The sequence below is a fragment of the Sinocyclocheilus grahami genome, unplaced genomic scaffold, assembly GCF_001515645.1.
Source record: "Sinocyclocheilus grahami isolate Dianchi unplaced genomic scaffold, SAMN03320097.WGS_v1.1 scaffold163.1, whole genome shotgun sequence".
Taxonomy (NCBI): domain Eukaryota; kingdom Metazoa; phylum Chordata; class Actinopteri; order Cypriniformes; family Cyprinidae; genus Sinocyclocheilus; species Sinocyclocheilus grahami.
In genome coordinates this window covers 485,195-509,054 of record NW_015505342.1, presented here as the reverse complement: position 1 = coordinate 509,054, position 23,860 = coordinate 485,195, and the positions used below count along the sequence as shown (strand labels likewise).

The 23,860-nt window shown below is 36.4% G+C and overlaps 3 protein-coding genes across 3 annotated transcripts in view; all 3 read right to left on the bottom strand.

The window, feature by feature from the left end:
- The window catches only part of LOC107593084 (guanine nucleotide-binding protein G(o) subunit alpha-like), a 31,171-nt gene extending 23,830 nt beyond the window's left edge, over positions 1-7,341 (bottom strand). Inside the window, exons 1-2 of the mRNA XM_016282667.1 lie at positions 6,716-7,341; positions 5,424-5,515 (exon numbers count right to left, since the gene is read on the bottom strand). Coding sequence (XP_016138153.1) covers positions 5,424-5,515; positions 6,716-6,845 — 222 coding nt within the window. The 5' untranslated portion in view covers positions 6,846-7,341. The remainder of the gene's footprint in view (positions 1-5,423; positions 5,516-6,715) is intronic.
- A 2,529-nt stretch (positions 7,342-9,870) lies between these two features.
- Positions 9,871-21,009, bottom strand: pcyt2 (phosphate cytidylyltransferase 2, ethanolamine). Its single transcript, XM_016282616.1, has 13 exons — positions 20,764-21,009; positions 18,534-18,622; positions 18,271-18,432; positions 17,204-17,270; positions 17,020-17,104; positions 16,885-16,926; positions 16,318-16,456; positions 16,098-16,180; positions 15,555-15,632; positions 11,921-11,986; positions 10,813-10,878; positions 10,642-10,730; positions 9,871-10,547 (listed from the first exon to the last, which is right to left on the bottom strand). Exons 1-13 carry the CDS (start codon positions 20,874-20,876, stop codon positions 10,433-10,435), a joined length of 1,194 nt encoding a protein of 397 aa, XP_016138102.1. The 5' UTR covers positions 20,877-21,009; the 3' UTR covers positions 9,871-10,432.
- Positions 21,010-22,163: 1,154 nt separating this feature from the next.
- Positions 22,164-23,860, bottom strand: part of LOC107593098 (glucagon) — a 3,337-nt gene continuing 1,640 nt past the window's right edge. Inside the window, exons 4-6 of the mRNA XM_016282682.1 lie at positions 23,578-23,694; positions 22,917-23,060; positions 22,164-22,571 (exon numbers count right to left, since the gene is read on the bottom strand). Coding sequence (XP_016138168.1) covers positions 22,547-22,571; positions 22,917-23,060; positions 23,578-23,694 — 286 coding nt within the window. The 3' untranslated portion in view covers positions 22,164-22,546. The remainder of the gene's footprint in view (positions 22,572-22,916; positions 23,061-23,577; positions 23,695-23,860) is intronic.

Genomic DNA, 23,860 nt, shown 5'->3' with positions numbered 1-23,860 from the left:
GGTGCGAATGCAACCCTTTAAATGGTACTGGGAAATAGTTCGCGCAAAATCGTCCCAGTACTTTAGTACTGTACATTTAGTTCTGGAACTAAAGCGGTGCGAAAGGCCCTATAGTTACCTTAACCAGGAATGGTCGACCAACAAAGATCACTCCAAAGCAAGCTGTGTAATAGTCCGCGAGGTTGCAAAGGATCCCAGTGTAACTTCAAAGCAACTAAAGGCCTTTCTCACATTGGCTATTGTTAATGTTCAGGAGTTCACTGTCAGGAGAACACTTAACATCCATGATGTGCATGGCAGAGTTGCAAGGAGAAAGCCACTGCTCTCCAAAAAGAACATTGCTGCCCGTCTGCAGTTTGCTAAAGATTGTGTGGACAAGCCAGAGGACTATTGGAGAACTTTTTTGTGGATTGATGGATTCAAAACAGAAATTTTTGGTTTAAATGAGAAGTGTTATGTTTGGAGAAAGGAAAACACTGCATTCCATCATAAAAACCTTATCCCATCTGTGGTGGTAGTATCCCAACATGGTGGTAGTAGTATCATGGTTTGGGCCTCTTTTGCTGCATCGGGGCCAGGACGGCTTGCCATCATTGATGGAACAATGAATTCAGAATTATACCAGCAAATTCTAAAGGAAAATGTCAGGACATCTGTCTGAGAACTGAATCTCAAGAGATGCAGCAAGACAACGACCCCAAACACAAGTCGTTCTTCCAAAGTATGGTTAAAAAAGAAAAAAAATGTGCCTAATGTTTTGGCATAGCCGAGTCAAAATCCAGACCTTAATCCAATTGAAATGTTGTGGAAGGACCTGAAGCAAGCAGTTCATAGGAGGAAACCCACCAACATCACAGAGTTGAAGCGGTTCTGTTCTGAGGAATGGTCTAAAATTCCAACAAGCCGTTGTACAGGACTGATCAGCAGTTACAATAAACATTTACCTGCAGCTATTGCTGCAAAACCGGATCAGACCAGATACTGAAAGCAAAGATTCACATACTTTTGCCACTCACAGATATGTAACACTAGACAATTTTTCTAAATAAATAAATGACAAAGTATATATTTTTGTCTCATTTGTTTGATTGGATTCTCTTTGTCTACTTTCAGAACTTGTGTGAAAATCTGATGATCATTTAGGTCATATGGAATACGAAATATAGAAAATTCTGAAGGGTTCACAAACTTTCAAGCAGCACTGTATGTGTAATCTTTATTAATGTAACAATATAAACTACCATTCAAAAGTTTAGGGGTCAGGAAGATGTATTTCAAGTAAATTATATTCTTTTAATCTTTCTATTTATAAAAGAATCGTGAAAAAAGTATTACGGTTTTCACAGAAATTTTAAGCAGCACAACTCTTTTCAACATGGATAATAATAAGAAATGCTTGTCATGTTAACTTTAAGGTGAAGTGGTAGCTTTGGGCGAGGAGAACAAGGAGAGACAGGTGTCTTCTGTAAGAAACAAAAAAAAAGAAGGAAACAGGAAAGACAACTTGTTAGAGACCACAGTGTGGTTCAAGACTGCAGCGACATTTTAGTGTAAAGAAAAAGAAAGACACTCCTGCGACATTCAGGTCAGGACAAGTCCCTTTTTTTTATCTGTAACACGTCACATTTTCCCTTGCATTTATGATTCACACACACCACAGGTTACCACACCCTTCCCTGGCCTCCCTCTGACAGTCGATGGTCCGCCCTTGTGCGACACTACGTCTGATTACAGACCGTGCTTGTGTCTGCAAGCTTGTGTACAATATGAAACTAGCCATAATTATGGGTCTGTACAAACATATGCATGTGTGAGAGAAAGCATGACCCTTTATGAATCTGTCCAACAAAAACTGGTGAAGCAGGAACTGGACTTTGAACATTAGAAACCCTGTGACCGGCCACATACATTTTAAGAGAAAACACAGGCATAGAAGAGGTCAGCATAAAAATTATAGTTTAGATTGTAAACTTTTCATTTTATTTACATCAAACTTTGATGGAGCGAATACAGAGCCTTGAGGTATCCAGAACTCAATACATGACTCAAACTCGGCTCGTCTGCATTTACTACAAAATTAGCCTATTGTATGTCATCCTTTGGCTTAAGGGCAATGTTTATTTTGTCTCTAGAACAATGGGAGAAGTTAGCCTAGCCCTATTATGGGCCCTTACCGTTTTGTTCTTCCCGTTCCACAAACAGATGAAAACCGTTTAGAAGAGGTCAGCATAAAAATTATAGTTTAGATTGTAAACTTTTCATTTTATTTACATCAAACTTTGATGGAGCGAATACAGAGCCTTGAGGTATCCAGAACTCAATACATGACTCAAACTCGGCTCGTCTGCATTTACTACAAAATTAGCCTATTGTATGTCATCCTTTGGCTTAAGGGCAATGTTTATTTTGTCTCTAGAACAATGGGAGACGTTAGCCTAGCCCTATTATGGGCCCTTACCGTTTTGTTCTTCCCGTTCCACAAACAGATGAAATTCAGTTGGGCTGAATTATTAAAGAGTGGTATTTATTATAAGAGTTATTATTATTAGAGTGGTGCAAAATACAAACATTGTGCCTCTAGTCAGAAAAGTTTCACACCACAGTGACTGGCACAAACTATGCAGTGACATGGCTAACATTAATCAGATCTAGAGATCACATACTTCGCACTTGATGTCATTCAGTTCAATGCCTACAGAACGAATCAACATCATAGCAAATCAGTAGCAAACTTACCATTTATACATTTACAAATGTTTGAAAAAAAAAAACTGCATTTCTAGATGTTAGTAAAAACTGTTGTTTCCTGTACAGACAAAGCTTGCCTTGTTATGCTTGAAATCATAACGTCATTCTAACCCACATTCCAACAATTCTTGTTTTGTTTAAAGATAAATGGAAGTGCTGGCAAAAGATTGCACAGATGATGATTCTAGGGCTGTGCAAATAATCGAATGTGATGATAATGCGCATCTCGTCAGTAAAGCCGGTTCTGTGATTAGTAGTAAATCTCCATCACCTGCTTTCAAATGCTTTCACATCGGCGATAATGAACGTGATATTGCATAGCTTATCAGTGAACTACGGCTCTGTGTAGTAAATGCTGCTCCATTTGAAAGCAGGTGATGGAGATTTACTACTAATCACAGAACTGGCTTTACTGACGAGATGCGCATAACAATCGCATTCGACTATTTGCACAGCCCTAGATGATTCCTTCCCAAAAAAGGTGTGTGCATTGCGGTGAGTGTTTATTTAAAGGGTTTGTTCATGGTTTTTCATTGTGTGATGGTCAATGTTGTCATACGGGTGACAAATCAGCCTAAAATACAGGACAAAGACCAATAAAACCGTATCACATGGCAACAATCTGACAGTAACAAAAATGTAGCACTTCAATAGGGAAGCATAATTTTTCTTGCAAGCAACTACCATAGTCATCACTGCAGTTTATTAGCATGCTAATAGGTTCTTAAATTAATTCCTGTAGCATTTGGACCAATCAGACACACAACTTTTTGTTATATTTAACAAATAATATCTAATGCCCCCTCACCTAACCAAAGGGCCAATTACGAGGGTCTATGGACCCTTCCCCCGAAATGCACCTAACACCTCAGAAAGGCAGAACAGGCCTCTGGCTCCATGGTAACCAATGCGGATATCACTGGTTTTATTGCCTAAAGGAATGCCGGCAGATAGTCAGCTAAATATCTACAGCGGATCTAAAATATGAATAGTTAATTATAACTACTTATGGTTAATTATTTATATTTCCGGTCGTTGAGCTAAATTCGCTACATTCCCCTGCCACTAAAAATCTCACAAAACAACTAGCTAGTTGCTTGATGACTAATCATCTAGTTAACCATCCTGGCAATCCCTATGCATTTGGCTGGAGCTGTCACTGAGGTTTTAAAGCATTCCCTGAGGCACTTCAAAACACCACTTGCACATTCTCAGTCCATCAATCTAATTCAGACTCACAGAAAAGTGTAGCTAACCCAAACAGACCCTGCGGGAAGGTTTAATGAAGAGAACATGGTACACAAAGTCTCTGTTTAACCCAAGCAAGCACACATGCGGATCTGGCACTTCACAGGAGATACGATGGATCATCCGTCTTTTGACAAAATTAGCTAATTTATAAAACAACTGGAGAAAGATCTGACTAGAAACATGTCTCTTAACGCTCTGTTAGCTTGATAAGCGTCAGCGCACAAATATTGGATGGACAAATTCCTGAATTCCAAAGGATCAAAGTGGCTTTTATTAAGGCAGAGGGAACGAAATAATGAGGGAAGTGAGGTAAGGTAGCATTCTCTCAAAAACAAGCTAAAAAAAACATAGGCTACTAGTTAGCCTTTTTCTGTTCATTCTGCAGCCAAAGTGCCCTATCAACAAACTCCTAGCACACTTCTTGTAATCTGTTGCTCACAAGCTAAAGGATGTCATACAATAACATAATTTTGTAGTAAATGCAGACGAGCCATGTTTAAGTCACATCTTGAGTTTGGGATACCTCAAGGCTCCGTGCTCAGCCCAACACAGGATGATGTAGATTAAATAAAAGTCTTTATTTTTGCAATCTGAACTGTAATGTCTAAATATAGCCATAAAATATCCTTTTATAACCTAGCACTAACATCTTTTTCTTTGAATTTCAAGCAAATTATAACAAATTCGTCATATATAGAGAGTGATATTAAATTACTTGGTTCATACTGCTAACCCCTAGCCTAGGGTCTTTTGGTTACCTGAAGAATGGGCTTGAATAACACTACTATTGTTGTTGTTTTCAAAAATGACATTTTGCCTCGAAGTGACAATAAACAAAATGCAGTTTTAGTGATACCAGGGGCGATGATCGTGTTGAGAACACAGCTGGCTGTGGTTTACTATGAATGAGCAAATTAATCTCCTTTCTGTTCCCGTGGCGATAAAGCGTATGTAGAATGCAGGTTAGTCTAAAGGAACCATCATGCATCTTAACTATGTTGCTATAGTAACACTTGTGAGTGACAGGTCAAAAAAGGTGTGCAATGAGATGGTTGACTATAGAGGAAGTGCACACTGACTGTCAAACGAACTAGAGAGAAAATTTGCTTGGAAGTAAACCATATTTTAAACTTCAAAAACTTTTTGTGTCATGTTTCCTTTCCCCTTAATCTTTCTCTTCCAAACAGAACAAAAAACATGCTGAAGCAAGATCCAGTCTTCTGTTCAGCTGAGGTCTTGTTTCACAGCTGAACCAATGACCCCTTAAACTTTTAATAATCCCCAAACACAGATGGCAGAGAAAGTACAGAGCGCACAGACAAAATATAGTATGGAACAAATGTTAAACTATTAAATGCAATTAACCTCTTGCACTTCTGGACATCAAGTGTGTGGAAACAACAGAACATAACAAAATGTCTTACCTTAAAACTGGCTAACTCTTGTTTGGTGAATCCATGACTGTGGATAATCTTCATCTGTTTGACCAGTGTGCTTTTCCCACTTTCAGCAGCACCTACATCAAAATAGGTCATTCATAATTACTAATTAGTCATTTAGTTTACACTTTTAACAAAATCTAATGGTACAGTCTATATTAACCTAAGATAAATGTCTAGTTTAAGGGTACAGCTTTCACTGTTCATGAATCAACACTTTCTGAAGTTCAAACCCACAACCTTTCAGTTACCACTCCAGATATGAGGTTCAAACCTGCCACCATTCAGTTATCTGCACAAATATGAAATTTGAACCCACAACCTTTCAATTATCAGCCCAGATGTGAGGTTCGAAACCATTACTTTACAGTTACCTACACAAATACAAAATTCAAGCCCACAACCTTTCAATTACCAGCCCTAATCTGAGTTTCAAACCTAGAACCATTTACGGTAGTTACCTGCACAAATGTGAAATTCAAACCCACAGCCTTTAAGTTACCATGCCAATTCTGAGGTTCAAACTGTCCAGTTACCTGCACAAATATCAAATTTATACCCAGAAATATTCAGTTACCTGCACAAATATCAAATTTATACCCAGAATGATTCGGTTACCTGTACAAATATGAAATTTGAACCCACAATGGTTCAGTTTCCTACATAAATATGAAAATTAAACCCAGAATGGTTCAGTTACCTGCACAAATAGAAAATTCAAACCAGCACAGATCTTTAGTATATGAAGCTAATACCTTCATATCAGGCCATTTCTCACATTCAAACTCACAAATGTTCAGATAACTGCACGAATCTGATATTTTAAAGCAACAACCTTCCATTTCACTGACCATATCTAAGATTCAACCCACCAAACTTTCAGTTTCAACCGATAACTGAGACTTGAACCTTTTATATATCAGTTAAAACTTCACATCTGGGCAGTTAACTTAACATTTTTGGGTTTGTACCTCCTACAAACCCAAAAATGTTAAGTTTCAATCTACAACCTGCCCAAATCTGTGGTTCAAACCCACAACCTGTTGGTTTCAAACCAAAACTGGGATTTTAAACCAACATTCTTGGAGAGATTGGCTATGTAGACTGATAACTTTCCATTTCAAGCCCATATCTTTTGCTGAATAAATAAACCAGATCTGGAGTTCAAACCCACAATCTTTTAGTTACAAGTAAACTAAAATACCCAAAATTACATTTCTAATGAACAAGCAGGTCCATGTAAAGATCAAAACCAAACCAACTAAAAGCATACTTACCCAGCATGAGGATCTTCACTACGTTCATCTCTCTCTTGGCGCACTCGTACAGATCTCTGTCTATCTGCGAGCTGTGGATCTTCGCCTTCTTTCCTTCCTCGGTCACCTCTGAGCCCAGACACAGACCCATATCCAGAGCTCATGTCTTTCCCACACAGCTAAAGATCCAGCAGAAATCCCAACATTACGGATGGAACCGAAAAGGACCGTTCAAACACACGTAAAAACATCCCGGAGATCACCGCGCGCTCTTATCCAAAGTCCCTCCGGTTAACGCGTAAAATGACACCAAAGTCAACTGCGCGTGTGTTTTTGGAATGATCTGATTCCAAATCTGAGAGAGAGAGAAGGAAAGTTTCGAAAAAAAAGTTTCAAATTCGCCTGTTCCCGGTTAGTTTCGTCTGACTCAGCGCTCCTGCTGGTTCGGGATCATCGCGTAGACGGGTTTTATCTCACGTAAACACTGTCAGACGCCCCACAAACACTCCTATTCCACAACGCAACTCTACCGGTTCATTACAAGCAAACTAAACGGTGCGGGTCGCCTACAGAGCGTCGCTTTTTGGGGGTGTCCGGAGGCGTGGTTGGATCCAGATCCAACTCCTCCCACCTTACATATACCTAAACCAGGGGTGTCCAAACTCGGTCCTGGAGGGCCGGTGTCCAGAAGAGTTTAGCTCCAACCCCAATTAAACACACCTGAAGCAGCTAATCAAGCTCTTACTAGGCATACTAGAAACTTCCAGTCAGGTGTGTTGAGGCAAGTTGGAGCTAAACTCTGCAGGACACCGGCCCTCCAGGACCGAGTTTGGACACCCCTGGTTTAGATATATGTAAGGTGGGAGGAGTTGGATCTGGATCCAACCACGCCTCCGGACACCCCCAAAAAGCGACGCTCTGTAGGACACTGAGCTTGAACACTGAGCTCTGACAGTTTGGGCAGCCCTGACCTAAACCTACCCGTCTCCACCCCCGGATCCCTAAACCTACCCATCTCCATCCCCTAGATGTGGATTCAACCACGCCCCCTGGATCTTGTGTTCTGCAGTGAGGGGCTACTGGGTGTCCGCGTTCTTTAGGAAGGAAGTGTTGTCACCTGAGATGGGTTCCACTCAAGCGCTGTGCGAGAGTGACTGGCAGACCCTGAAACTCATTATACAATTAAATGTAATGAAATGAAATTAATGAATTAATACAATATTTTAAAATAAAATGAAGTAAAAATATAAAGTAAAAACGTTCAAAGTAACTATAAACAAACAACACATGCCATAAAATACCATATAAACAATAAAATAAAATATGAAATCAATCAAATAAATTTAAATGAAATTTTTTATTATTATTATTTTGTTATAGTTTTTTATCTAATAGGCTACAACAAAAACTAAATCACGGAAGCAGTCAAAAAACACTCACTACGCATCAGCTTAAATATGTACAATAAAACTTTATAATTATTATATTTATTATTAACCATAAATATTTTCTTTGTACAATCAGTGACCACACAAATTCAAACCGGCTGTAAAATTCAGTTGAGAATGTTTTTACTTCACAATGTTAATTTAGTATCATACTATTATGGCTTTAATCAATATTTAAAATATTATTTATTTTCATTTCAGATAAAATTTTAGTAGTTTTAATGTTTTTGTCATTTTTAGTAGTTTATTTTTATATATGTCTATATAGTTTTTATAGGCTAAGTACATCAAGTTAAACTAAATTAAAAGGAAAAATGTTTCCTTGGCAACTACAGGAAAAAAATTAACTTAAATGATTTTAGCAAATGGCTGCAATATAACAAAGAGTGAAAAATTTAAGGGGGTCTGAATACTTTCCGTACCCACTGTATATATATATAACTTTTTACTGGTACTTTACATTGTGTTAAAAAAGACCATATCCATAAAAAATCATTAGCAGGGGTGGAAAATATTATGTATTTCTCATAAAGTTCAGTCTGAAAGATGCATACATAATCTTCAAATTGACTCAATTAGATTCAGTAATTAGATTTTAATGCGCTTAATGCATTAATGTTCAAATAATAGTCAGAACAGCCTGTTTTCATATTTATTGTGAAAATTGCATAGAATTTGCAATTAATGTATGTGTTTTGATGATTTACAGTTAATCATGGGATGATAAATTAAAGATTGTCTGAAGACGTTAACACCACATTCAGAATTGGTCACTCAACATTTCTGCAAAGTAGAAACATTAAATTTGTGTTTTTTTCACAACTATTCACTATAAATGTGCAGGAAATGTTAAAAACAATAAACATGCTTCAATTGCAAGGTGCTTTGACATTCATTAAAACCAAAAACAGGTGGCAAACTGCATAAAAACAAGATAAAAGTACATATGAGATAAAAGCAAGTTTGAATTTTGACAATCAGTTTGGTTTAGACTGATGTTTGTAAAGATTATTTATGTTGCATGTTAAAATGAATGAAACTGTGACGTTAAACTGACATGTAACAATCACCTGAGGTCAAAGAGTCTTTGGTTGTGACTTTGATCACATCACAACAAGGTGAGAAAGTGGAAATAAAAGTGGTATAAGAGAGAGTAAAATGCCAGATATGTGACCGTGGACACTGTATGAAACAATATTTGAAAAAACTTCTGAGATTTGTTTCTTGATGATGATGAGAAAGGTAAAACTACAACAGCACCACCAGAATAAGAGTTACTAGGGTAAAACCAGGTAAAAATGGCCAGGATAACATTTTACCACAAAAAAGTTTTAATTTTGATTTAATATTTTAATGATTTTATTTTTTTGCATTGTGACATTATTTTGATCGATATAGCCCATTTGCCAAAATCTCACTATCAAAATGGAAAATATATATATATATATATAATATAAAAAAGGATAGCATATATTAATTAAATTGTAAAGTATTTATATATCATGGTAGTGCATCCTTAATTTATACATATCTATAAAAAAAATACTATAAAGAGAATCTAATATGAATCATTACGGCAAATAATGAGATCTGCAAACAAAAAAAAATTTATAAAATAAAAATGTAAATGTCCAGATGTATTATGGTAATGAGAATATAAATGGAAATTAAATAATAAAAAATAATATCACAATGCAAAAAAAATGCCTTAATAGTCCTAAAACAAGAACATTTCTTTATGAAAAAAAATTCTTTCTTTTTTGATTTTGGGGTAAAATGTGACCTGGATATATTTCCATGACACAGAATATAAAACGCAAAATAAAACAAAATCCAAACATAAAATCAGAATAAGCTTACATACATACTATCAGCTACTATGCAAACTATCGTAGTCAACATCAAGTGTTTCTTCGCAAAGCGATTCTCTGCTCAACCAGTTACGAGCGGATGGATCGCCCCAATTAAAAAACTATTGAAATTACACAATCTTCCCATAACCTTCCTATATGACACAAAAGTATTTGCTGAATGTTTCTCAATGTTCCTCCCATCCACAGAGGAAGTCTTCCAATCCATTTAATAGGTACCATAAAAATTCTCCACGCACAACAAAGTGCTTTTGTCGTCAAAGAGTCGTACGAAGAAAAAAAAAAGTCTCGGTTTCTCCAAGTCCTCTTAAAAGCAGCCTCAGCTCAGGCATTTGTTCGTTCAGGGTGTTTTATAACAGTCCGAGGGTCATTTTGGTTCTACGATGAAGCCCTCGATTTGTTTGGCTTGGATATTTTGGTTAATTATTCGTTAGAGCCGTCTCGGTCTTCAGCGAATCATCTTTACGCTTCAAAGCCTCGATCACGGCCATCTCTTTAGCTTCCTTCTTCTGGTTCCTGGCCTCAAACTGCAACCTACCAGGACAAAGAGAGACACGGCTCATTTGCATATGTTCATAAGATTTCTAGTGAGCGATGCTTTCACGTTTTGCTCGTATTGCCCACAAACCTGTTCTCAATGATTCTCTGCACGATGTCGTCGGAGGCCAGATTGTTGCCGCTGTCCAGGATGCGGAAAATACCTCTCTTCTTTGGCTCCTGTGAAAAGAGTCAATGGGTAAAAACTGTTTTATTGGAAGAAAAGATCGTTCAGAGATGCATATTAGGAGACTTTACTCACGGCGTAAGGGTCTGTCCCGTCTGTGTCAGGAAACACTTCGGTCTTCCCATGACACACCAGATCCACCTACAGCCAGGCACATGAACATTCAGATATAGATACATGACTGCAGATTCTGATATGTATAGTGTAATTTTAATATCATTGAGATACTATTATAGTTTTCATTAATGTTTTGAATCAGTTTTTATTTTTATATTTGCTGTTTCGTTAAAGTTTTAGTAATTTTTTTGTAGTTTTTTTTTTATATATGTTTTTATTTTATTTCAAGTAAAGAACTTTTTTGATTTTGATTTTTAGCTAACTATAATGACCTTGGTTGAGATAACGAGACACTTTTAGATGAGCAGATAATTGTAAAAAAGTTTCAGTTCAGAAACAGTTCAAACTAAAATCATTTATCAAAATATTTTAACGTACAACAGAATATTTGGATATTAGTGTAGTGCTTCATAAATTTGGCACTGAAAAAATAATGGAAGAAAAAACTTAAAACATGTCAAAAGGAAATAAGTAGATAAGTAGAGAGTAACAATTTATATCTCTATTTAAGCTCTACTTTTTCTTTTTTTTTTTTAATTAAGCAGATGATAATTCATTTTTAAATTATTTTTTCAGTGTCAAATGTCCATATATATCATATACTGTATATAATTTAATAAAATGTAACCATTTCAGTATTAAAATTTTTTTCTTTATATAATAACCAATAAACCTACATTTATTTTACAAATACATGATGTCATCAATATATTGTGCATCCTTTGTATTTTTTCCCCATCTGGACTGAGAAAATGTCCCAAGCACTCGTTTGAGTTAAACTCTAATGCATGGTTGAACGCTCTGTAACTGTCTGAGGGTTTGTGGTTAAAGAGGCGAGCAGTAAATCTCTAGATTGTTCCCGAAGCAGGACAACACAGAATTGCTGAAATAGTGTTCAGTCACTAAAGCCTTGGAGTCTGGCTGCTGTCCCAGAGCTTTACACAACACACACACACAGCTTTGTGTCTCTTCACACTCAAAGCCTCTTATTGTGTTATTGTGTCTAGAAGTGGGTTACACCAAAACTAGATTCTTATTCTCTACAATGAACGGTTTAGTACTGTACCTTAAAGTGATCCAGAAGGTCTTTTCCTACTGCATACGGAGCCCCGATCACAACCTCAGACACATACTGAAGACAAGGGAATCACAAGACAGTTATTCATGGTCTAAATGAAAGATTGATTATAAACTGAACTCAAAGTTCTACAACAGATTCTTTAAGTTCTAAACTGTCTAGGTTCTACTTTCTTCAAGTTGTCATTTTTTTAGGTTCTAAGTTCTTCAAGCTCATAAAGTTCTCCAGTTGTAGAGTTCTCTAAGTTCTAAAGTTTTCCACTAGGTTCTGCGTTCTCTAACTTTTAATTTCTTTACATTAAGTTTTCAGACTTCTCATAGCTCACACATTTCTCCAGTTCTATAGTTCTAAGTTCCCCAAGTTTTACATTCTCTAAATTCTTAAATGAACACTCCACTATTTTTGAAAATAGGCTCATTTTCCAACTCCCCTAGAGTTAAACAGTTGAGTTTTACCGTTTTCGAATCCATTCAGCCGATCTCTGGGTCTGGCGGTAGCACTTTTAGCTGTAGCTTAGCATAGATCATTGAATCTGATTAGACCGTTAGCATCTTGCTCAAAAATGACCAAAGTGTTTCTATATTTTTCCTATTTAAAATTTGACTCTTCTGTAGTTACATCGTGTACTAAGACCGACGGAAAATGAAAAGTTGCGATTTTCTAGGCCGATATGGCTAGGAACTATACTCTCATTCTGACGTAATAATTTCGGTGCAGCAGGCGCAATGATATTATGCAGCGCCTGAAAATAGTCCCCAGCTAGGTAACTTCCAACGTGACCGGCACTAAGTTTGTGTAGTTGGTTATGTTGATGGAAGTTAGCCTATTTTCAGGCGCTGCGTAATATCATTGCGTCTGCTGCAACCATGGTACGGCAGCAAAGTTCCTTGATTATTACGCCGGAATGAGAGTATAGTTCCTAGCCACATCGGCCTAGAAAATCACAACTTTTCATTTTTCGTCGGTCTTAGTACATGATGTAACTACAGAAAAGTCAAGTTTTAAATAGGAAAAATATAGAAACTCTTTGGTCATTTTTGAGTGACATCGGCTGAATGGATTAGAAAACGGTAAAACTCAACTGTTTAACTCTAGGGGAGTTGGAAAATGTGCCTATTTTCAAAAATAGTGGAGTGTTCCTTTAAGTTGTAGTTTCTCAGAACTATCCAAGTTCTAAAGTTCTACATTTTCTAGGTTCTACATTCTCTAACTTTACTCTTTATTTAAGTTTTCAGAGTTCTCCAAGCTCACAAAGTTCTCCAGTTCTATAACTATAAGTTCCTTTAACTTTTACATTCTCCAAATGTTTGTAGATCTAATTTCTTTAAGTTGTAAATATTCAGAGTTATCCAAGTCCTAAAGTTCTACATTGTCTAGGTTCTACAATCTCTATATTTAATTTCTCTAGGTTTTAAGATCTCAAGGACCTACTGTGACGAGAGGGGCGGGGCCGAGAGCCGTGGGAACGGAGCGAGCCCGGTGGAGTAAATGCTAATGCGCGACACCTACGCCACTCACCGGTCTCGAGTCCCACGGAGGAGCTCCGGAAGGATAAAAGGAGGAGTGACGACAGTGTTGGACGAGAGAGGACCAGGCCTGGATTTTATTTTGTGTTTTGTGTGCGGCAGTCGTCCGCGAGGGGCTGCCGCTTTACTTTCATTTTGTGTTTGTTTATTTTATTAAAAGTTTTGTTCAAATGTTCGCAGGCTCCCGCCTCCTTGTTTCCGTGACTACGAACTGTGTTACACCTACAAATTCACAAAGTTCTCCAGTTCTAGTTTGCCAAGTTCTCCAGTTCTAGTTTGCCAAGTTCTCCAGACTCTCTGTTCTTTACGTTCTCTAAGTTCTAAAAGTTTTACATTCTCATTGTTCTCCAGTTCTAAGTTCGCCATGTGTCCTCAAGTTCTACAATTCTATAGTTCCCCAAGTTCAAACATTCTAAAATTGTCCAAATCAGCCAAAGTTCTAAATCTTAAAGCCAAATGAAACCTCTCATTATTCAGCAGTCTTCAGAAAGAAATGCATGTGTGGTTTGCAGTGATATTACAGTATGAGGAAGGTCTGGAGTTCCACTGCATGTTTCTGATATCGGCAGCTCAATGGGGGGGCTCTGTCTGAATGCGACTTAATGCTTTAGGTATGCTGGTATTTGCCTGATCCACGAGAGTATGTGTGCTGTGGATGAATGAGAGGGTTTGTAAACTTGGATATGTTTTGGATTAGCTCAAGGCGTAAGATTTTTAATAGGTGTCTCATAAGCATGCAGTACAAATTAACTTTTATCACTGCTTATGGTGTCTGTTCTTTTGACCTTGAGATGTTTCTTAATGTTTCTGCCCAGTTTCTTCCCCCCATCCTTCCTTTTTTGTAATATGTAACTCCCTCTCTCTGCATACAATGGCCCATTGTTCTTAAACAAGTGTCTGGAATACAAAAACAACTTGAAATGTGCAACATAATAAAACGGGATTGGAGGAGACAGTAAATAATGCACAATCCAGAGAACTGACTGGAGGTGGCAGTAATGTATGCAAAATGCTGACAAAAGATTGGAGGAGATGGTCATTTATGCAAACTACCAATAAATTATTAAAAGCAGCAGTAAGTTTAGCAAATTTAAAGGGGTCATATGATGCGATTTCAAGTTTTCCTTTCTCTTTGGAGTGTTACAAGCTGATTGTGCATAGATAAGATCCCTGAAGTTGCAAAGACTAAAGTCTCAAAACCAAAGAGATATTCTTTATCAAAGTTAAGACTCTGCCACGCCCCCCTAAAATAGCTCGTTCTAACACGCCCCCACATATCTACCTCACTATGTGGAAATATTAGCATAATGCGCCCAAATGTGCACGCAAAGAAAGAAGGCGTGGTTTCAGTAACCGCAGTTAGTGTTGAAGCAGCATGTCAGGGAGACGCTGTGTGTTTCAGTGCGAAAGCAAAAGCACTTTATTTGGCCTTCCGAAAGTAGATGCATTTAGGAATCTTTAAGATTACTTACAACAGAACAGCAATGCATTTTATGGACAACCGTTTCGTGAACCTAGGAGAGGAGGTAATTCTGACTTTGCTATGACAATCTGGCGCTTCTGAATCAGCTACTGTTTTGTTATTAGTTTAAGTATTTGCTATTGACTGTTCAAATGCGGAGTTTTGTGCATTGTGTGTGTGTGTGTGTGTGTGTGCGTGTGCGCGCGTGTGTGTGAGAGAGAGAGCGAGAGAGACTAGCTTCATCACTGTGTCTGTCACGCGACTCTGTTCCCCTTTCGGGCTCTGTCTTTTCATTTATTTTGAAAGATGAAGCTCGCGATTATGGTAAGGGGCGTTACATTTCCGACGAGTGCTTGCGGTGTTCGGCCAATCACAATGCACTGGGTCAGCTGGCCAATCAGAGCAGACTGCGCTTGTCAAAGGAGGGGGCTTTGTTGAAAACGAAGCGTTTGAGAGAGGCGGGGCATAGAGGACCTACAATAATGTACAGTATTTGAAAAATGTGTTTTTTGAACATTAAAGCATGTCAACATATTCTGTTACACCAAATAATGATCTTTAAAAAAAGCATCATATGACCCCTTTAAGCGAAACGCAGAGAAATCAATGGAGGCGGCGTAAGTTATGCACTTACTCTGCAAGCCAGCACACTCAAAGTTCTCTCATGAATATTCATGATGGGGTAGTTCTTTCCTTTGTAGCGGTTCACTTCCTACAAAACAATAAAACAACTACAATTTATAAACACAAAAATAACATTTACTAAACATTAAAATTACACACTGCTATAATTCACACATAAGTCACTAATACAATTACAGACCGACTAAGATGCACTAACCAAAGGTTTACGGTATGTCACTAACCAATTGTTTAAAATTGGGCAATTTTAAAACTATTCACAATTATAACTTTGTTTCACTTTTGTTTTGTTTTGTGCCCCTGAGGCAAAGTTAAAAAACTGTAAAACAGGTTTGCATGTCGTCATGCTGAGGTTGTAACTTTGAACTTCCCTTTTCCTGATTCACATGAGGTTTTCTGTCTGATCAAAGTTTATCGCAAGAATTAAAAACAGCTTGTTATAGCAAATTTTGCCCTTTCGACAAGCACCATGAGGGTGGAGTGGTCTGTAAAATCCCGTAAAGAGTTTGTGCGCGTTTGTTTTTATGAAACACACCTGGTCAAAGTGCAGTCCGACAATGACGTAAGGTTTCTCTGCTTGTTTGTGAACAGTCTTGAGGAAATCCACGTTACCGATGTCTATACGGGTCAGATAGTCAAGGCCAAAACAAATGTACAACCGCTTAAAAATGTTCAACTGAATTTTTCCTGACTTTTCCAGATTTATGGATCTCTTCAGAAGCTAAATGTGGAGTGACGTGATTTTAAAAGGATACGGAAGAGATCGAAAGCTCCGGCCACATAAATAATTGTGTCTCCCGGCTGCGGTTCTTTTCCTGAGGCGAACTGGATGATCTTCTGAGACGTCTGAAGGAACTGAGAGACGCCAGTCCAAGGGCTGTGCCCTTTAGGGCCCTGAGGAGAAAGGATACATGAGAAAGTTTTGCATTTGCAAATGCCAAAATATTCAAATGAACAGTATGTAGGAGTTTTGTTACTCATACACCACATATACAATTCCAGTTATGTACAGTATGTTCTCCAACTGGAATTAAAAACAACATTTAAAAAACTTAACCTATTTAACTACTGTAATATGGACATTTCCAAGCAGACTAAATATAAAGATGGAAATAATGTTGCAGAAGATTTCATTTTATCCATCAGGATTTAATTAGATTATTAGGTTTGATGAAAAAATATATAACATAAAATAAAATATAATACAATTTTTATGGTTTACAGGTAATCCCTGACCTCTAGTGGTCAAACCTTCATATGACAGCAGATTACAATATCATATTAACAAAAATATTAATCTGGACATCAGCAGATCAACTCACCTTCCCAAAGTTATCTGTGTGGAGCTGGTAGGCTGCATTATCCTGAGAGAGAGGGAGGAATATGAATTAGGGACTAACAAAAAGACTTCAGATAACACTTATCTATACACACAATAAACGATAAAGTATACTCACAACATTACTGTGATGTGATTTTGTTAACAGGAGCATACGACCCACTAGGTCTGTCGTAGACACTCCCTGTGTACGTTTACATTCCCTATTGATGAAAAAGACATACAGCAACCATTACACACACCCTTGGGTCAAAATTCAGTGGTGTGCCGCAGGTATATGTCCGAGGCCCATTGGACTTTACCTGTATCGGCCCATTCTCTTCACTTCATCGTACGTATCCTTTCCATCCACGGTCAATGTAATATCATCTAGCAACATAAAATTAAATTATTGAAATTCTATTTGTTATTATTATTATTATTTTTAATTATTATTATTGAAATTCAATAGATTTTTTTTCCAGATTCAATTAAATTTAGGTTAAATTTGAACTATGTTGGGTTAAAAAAAATACATATAATGGTTATTCCTTCAATGTACAAATTACAGAAGGACTATAAATATAAAGATAAATATAACTAAAATATTTTAATAATCGTTCTAATTTGTTCTAATAGAGATGTCCACACCGCAATTTGATGTTTTATGACATAGAGGAACAATATAGTTGGAATCACTTTCAGAATTCACAATTTTTCCAGCTGATGAACGATAAACATTGACAGCCTATCAGAATCCACCTGGCTTTTTAAGAGCTCAAGTATTTGAAGTAGCAGATGACAAAACTGTAGCATGCACCAACAATAAACAGAATGTCATCGTCCGCTGTTGTGGACACTAATATAGTTATCGTTTTAGTTATTTTCATAGTTACTGTTCTTGGTGTGAACAGGTTTTTAAACACCAAGATCTTTTACTCAAAATAAACTGTAAAAAACATGTTGTTAAGAAATCATCATGATTATGGCATCACGATCATTAGCACATAAGCACATGGCCGCAAATGTTAATATTTATTAACAAATTAATAGGTCATATTAATATTATATTTACACATAATGCTTATGATTGAACCGACGTTAACCTGACATGAACCAGTGTGTGTTTTATGAGCGAAAAGGTTCAATCATAACATAATTTAAATATAGAACTCTTAAAGGAACAGTAACAAATATAGGATGTTCAATTTTAAGAATAAAACAGGATGAAAATGATTATGAAAAACTAAATTATAACCATTTTGGATAAAAAACAAGCGTACTTCAAAAACTAAAATTCCACAAAAGTGTAAATTATGGCACCTTTAAAGACATTAACATGATTACGGACTGCTTTTAACGTCTATAAGTGTCTAAAGGATGCCCTCACCTCCGTGCACGCAGAAATCACAGTTGTACTTGTCCAGCGTCTCCAGCGTAGTAACATACGGCGCACCCTCCACGATCTCATCTACCCACTTTATGGCCCGTATCATTTTATACCGCTCGGCCTGCGTGAAGACCGGAGGACCCTTGTGCTTGGCTATTTCCTCTGAATGTACAAGAGAAAATATTTGACCATTTCTCAGTTTATATATTACAGCATTACAGTGACTTTATGTGAAGGTCTGAAATATGACGTGTGAAGCATACCGTCTGTATGTACTCCTACTACGAGATAATCTCCCATCGCCTTGGCCTGTCGTAATTGGTTAGAGTGACCATAGTGCACCATGTCATAGCTGTAAAGACAGATGTGGACTTTAGATATAGGGTCAAACATGACTTCCATTTAGAAAAACCACACAGGTGATGTAATAACTGCTTTATAACAGCTAAATAAAAAGCTGTACACACAGCTGTAACTAGAGACGGGTGGGTTATCTAACCACCACGGGCCCTTACCTCTAGTAATATCATTAGCCAGGCCAATGGGATTACATGGGGACATAATCTCCAATTCCATTTCCCATGATCCTTTGCTGGGCACCACACTTCACACTATGTGTTATTTATAACTGCAGTTACATTTCAACACTCATAAATGAACTGGAGGAATATATCATCTTTAAGCGTGAAGGGTGTCATTTCTGCACCTCCACTGCAGTGTTATGTTAATATATATTCATATACTATTATAGTATTTATTAATATTACATTTAGCTTTTAAATAAAATGTAATGTAGCTTTTAATATTTTATTTCCAGTTCTAATTTTAATGTGAGTAATTTTAGTATTTTTAATATTCATTTTGTGCTTTTGTTATTTTTTTTATATTTCTGTAAAGCTTTAATTAATTTTCATTTCAGTTGTAGTTTTAGTAGTGTTTTTTTAGTTTTTCATCTAATATATATGTTATTCCAGTTTTAATTTAATTACTGAAAAAGATAGGCCTACACTTTCTAATTGTGAAATATCAATGTTCTCAAGCCTATTTACTACACTAACAAAATGTTCCACAGTATGAGGCACTAGATTTTTGGACACGCATAGACATAAGTACAAATACAAAATACCTTACCATGTACAAATACATTTACCATGACAATACCATGCTTTTTGACACACATACCATGGTATTCTTCAAAATACCATGCTGTACCATATAAACACAATACTTATGATAATCTTTCAATTCCATGGAAAATATCAAAGTATCACCATCTGACACAACACCACTATACTATGGTACTACTATGTTTTGTGCACATGTACTGTGGTAATACCATGGTATTTTTATAAACAATGAAAAACAATTAATAAGGCAATCATTAAGTATAATGGCATGTGTTTGACATACATGAATTTTAATATCATAGATAGTATATTTAAAAAAATTATCACCGTAATACGATGTGATATTAACCGTGATACCGATAAAGTACTTTTGTATTCCAAGGTTCTTCCAAGACTGTCATGATACGAAAACACGGTACTTTTTGTTGCTACCGTGGCAAATGTCAAAATACCATGACAATAATATTTTATTTCCAGTTCTAATTTTAATGTGAGTAATTTTAGTATTTTTAATATTCATTTTGTGCTTTTGTTATTTTTTTTATATTTCTGTAAAGCTTTAATTAATTTTCATTTCAGTTGTAGTTTTAGTAGTGTTTTTTTAGTTTTTCATCTAATATATATGTTATTCCAGTTTTAATTTAATTACTGAAAAAGATAGGCCTACACTTTCTAATTGTGAAATATCAATGTTCTCAAGCCTATTTACTACACTAACAAAATGTTCCACAGTATGAGGCACTAGATTTTTGGACACGCATAGACATAAGTACAAATACAAAATACCTTACCATGTACAAATACATTTACCATGACAATACCATGCTTTTTGACACACATACCATGGTATTCTTCAAAATACCATGCTGTACCATATAAACACAATACTTATGATAATCTTTCAATTCCATGGAAAATATCAAAGTATCACCATCTGACACAACACCACTATACTATGGTACTACTATGTTTTGTGCACATGTACTGTGGTAATACCATGGTATTTTTATAAACAATGAAAAACAATTAATAAGGCATGTATAAATATAATGGCATGTGTTTGACATACATGAATTTTAATATCATAGATAGTATATTTAAAAAAATTATCACCGTAATACGATGTGATATTAACCGTGATGCCGATAAAGTACTTTTGTATTCCAAGGTTCTTCCAAGACTGTCATGATACGAAAACACGGTACTTTTTGTTGCTACCGTGGCAAATGTCAAAATACCATGACAAAAAAACATCCCTGCGCAACTATACTTCATTTTTGTTGAATTCTAACATTTTAAGACCCATTCTTGCTGCTTTTGCATGCTGTAGAGATGCACTGCACACTATGAATGTGGTGTCACTCACCAGCCGTCACACCACACCCGGATCACCCGCTTCCTCTTCTCCGGGCTGTAGCTGGAAGAGCTCGACTCTCCCTTGTCCTCTTCCTCTACAGCATGGCTTCCGTTCCTGATCATGTTTTTAATGCGTATAAAGTCCCCGAGCAGGCGTTATGATAAACGGCTGGATCACTCCGTGTTGATATGAATGACACCGGCGGTCTCTACGTCCTTCCAGAAGCCTAGAGAATGTGCGCAGCTCGACGTAGATGACGCAACGCGCAAACAGCACGCCTCCTTACGTTGCCCCGCCCCCTCGGGTTGGGAAGTGACGCCGGCAGAGTGTCGCGAGATTTTCTTGCAACAAGTGCAAAGAAACGATAACCTCCCATGATTAAAATAATAATAAAAAGGATTTAAAAAAAATCTTTATTAGTGTTTATGTTTCGTTACACACGCTATAATCTGTACAAGATAGTGTTTGCGTATGTTATCCTGTTTTCACAAAAAAGGTTTTCTATTTGAAGTTGGACTTTTTCAAATATTTATTCTTTCTTTCTTTCATACTTAAAGAAAAATCTCAGATTGCCCTTTTTCTAATCAACTACAAATAAATAAATAAAACAAACATAAATATATTTTGAATATTTCAAAATAAGGTTACATGTTTCATTAGGATTATATTTCGTAATTGATATTATTGTAATAATAATAATAATGGATATTAAAAATAAAAATACCTAAAGTAAAACTAAAAATCAAGTAGTCTATTCGTAAATGGATGAAAACATAATGTTTTTTACATAATGTTGGAATCTTGCTCTTTTCAGAAATGTAACTATTATTTTATTAATGCACTGCACAAAATATTTTCTTATCATGTTATCTTGAAATTGAGGTAATTTATTTCACTAATAGTATTTTTTTCTTCTTTGTTTCTTACATCTTTCTTAAATCCTAGATGGTTTTTTTTCTGAACAATTGCAAACATATATATATTTTTTTACATAATTTACTCCAGTGTAATAATATTATTATTATAAAGGTAATTTACTTCAGTAATAATCATTTTTTCTTGACTTTCTTGACTATTTGAAAATATTGTTTTGCAACAAATTTGTTGTCTTTTTAATATATTATTTCTTATAGAGGTTTTTTTTTGATCAATTGCAGAGAAAAAAATTTTGATTTTTAATTTAATGCGAAGTGTTAAGTGTTAGCATTTTTTAAATGTAAGAATCTTGCTCATTTCAGAAATGTAACTTTTTTATTATAACCATAAAACCCCATGTATAAATAATCTTCGATAAACATGTTGTCAGTTTCTTATGGCTTTGCACATAAAACAAACCGAAACCGCAAACACATTTATTGCTACAGACACCCTTTAGGTGGCGCTACAGATACAACAACAACAGGCTCCGGTGGAATATGAAAATGTTTATTTTGCAGAGCAAGACACCATTTTCAATGGCACTTTGATACAGTGGTGGCACACGTAAATTTTCACTTTTTACCTGAGTGTTAGTGATTCACCTGAGTTTGTTTTTATCGCACACATAGAAAATAGTTCAAAACTATAGAAAAATATTTTTTTTTGTTACAACTTACACGATGTTCTTTAACACTAAGGGAAAATAAATAACAACCACAGTGCTCAAAGGTTTTTTAAAAAATAAAATAAAATGACTTTTGATTTCAAGAGTTGGATCCATTTTGCCTGTAAGCGATATGGCTTTCATTCATTTTGATGATCGAACCCCATCAGGATCCAAATGTTAGCTCTCACAGGAAAGCCCACTGGTTCCTCATTGATTTCCGCCACGTTTGCCACTAGAAAAGACAATAACCACATAAAACTTCCACAAAATACACCCATATTTTCTTCTTGTACTGATTAGCATTCATACACTTTAAAAATGCTGGGTTAAATACAACCCAGTGCTGGGTAAAATAGGGACAAACCCAGCAATTGGGTTGTTTTGACCCAGCGGTTTGGTTAATTGTTTAACACAACCTTCTGGGTAGTAACCCAACCGCTGGGTCAAAACAGCCCAATTGCTGGGTTTGTCCCTGTTTTACCCAGCACTGGGTTGAATTTAACCCAGCATTTTTTAGAGTGTAATATTCGGATATCTTTAGCATATCTGTGTTGTTAGCTGCTAGAAAAGATGTTACCTTGTCCCTGATGTCTTAGAGTTCATCACCCATTGTAAATACTCCTTGGCAGCGATGCTGTCCAAGACCTTGTTAACATCACTGGTGAAACTGCCGTCTACATGCCTCCTGCGCGGCAAATTAGCACCTCTGCTGCCTGCAACACTGCACATAATGCGATAAACAACTTGTTAGCGTGTGTACATGACACTTATTTCAAGTTTAAACCAGTTAATGATGGGTTTAAAAGCAGTTAGCAGGCCTACATCAAGTTTAGCACAATTTAGCGTTAGCATGTCGCATGTAGGATTTTCTGGGAAAATCAGTTTGTGAGAAAGTTTGTAGTATTAGTTTTGGGATGTCTGGTTATAATTAGCATCTTTGCAGATAGGATTTTGAAGTATTTGTTTGATTAGCACAGAAGCAGAAGACATTAGCAGAGAAAGATAACCAGAAGCACACAGCCTGGTTTCAGCGCTATTTATTAGCATTAGCATTTGGCAGTGAGGTTGGACAGGGTGCGTAAGAAAAAAGAGACAGATGTTGGGCAGGAGAAAGTGTGATGAAGCAGTCAGTTTGACTACTTCTCTCTCACGCACAATCACTCTTAATTTGTTTTTTTTATTATTTCCATCTCTTTCACATGTTATAAGGCACTGCAGTTCGAAGTGCGGAGGCCTACTCTTGTTTGGGCTGTCCGGATTTTAGCCAGGCCACAAAGTTCTGGGCCTCCTGGTCCTGCAGGTGGGAGCTGACGTCACTGGTGTAGGTTCCCTCAGCGTGACGTTTGGCCGAACCACTGGCAGAAAAAAGAGAGTTTGATTTAATGTTTGAATTTAAACTAGTATAGCAAAAGTCTGTTAGTGTTAGGCTTTTAAATAAAATACAATATTATTACACACATATAAATATTTAAAATTATTAAATATATTCTAATTATACATAATTATATATATATATATATA

What these genes read in the sequence shown, in the direction of transcription:
- pcyt2 (XM_016282616.1), bottom strand. Translation starts at nt 20,876, where the DNA reads ATGATCAGGAACGGAAGCCATGCTGTAGAGGAAGAGGACAAGGGAGAG. An exon ending in CGGGTGTGGTGTGACGGCTG is followed by an intron (nt 18,623 to 20,763) that starts GTGAGTGACACC and finishes CTGTCTTTACAG; the next exon opens with CTATGACATGGTGCACTATG. An exon ending in ACCTTCTGGATCACTTTAAG is followed by an intron (nt 10,879 to 11,920) that starts GTACAGTACTAA and finishes GCCTGGCTGTAG; the next exon opens with GTGGATCTGGTGTGTCATGG.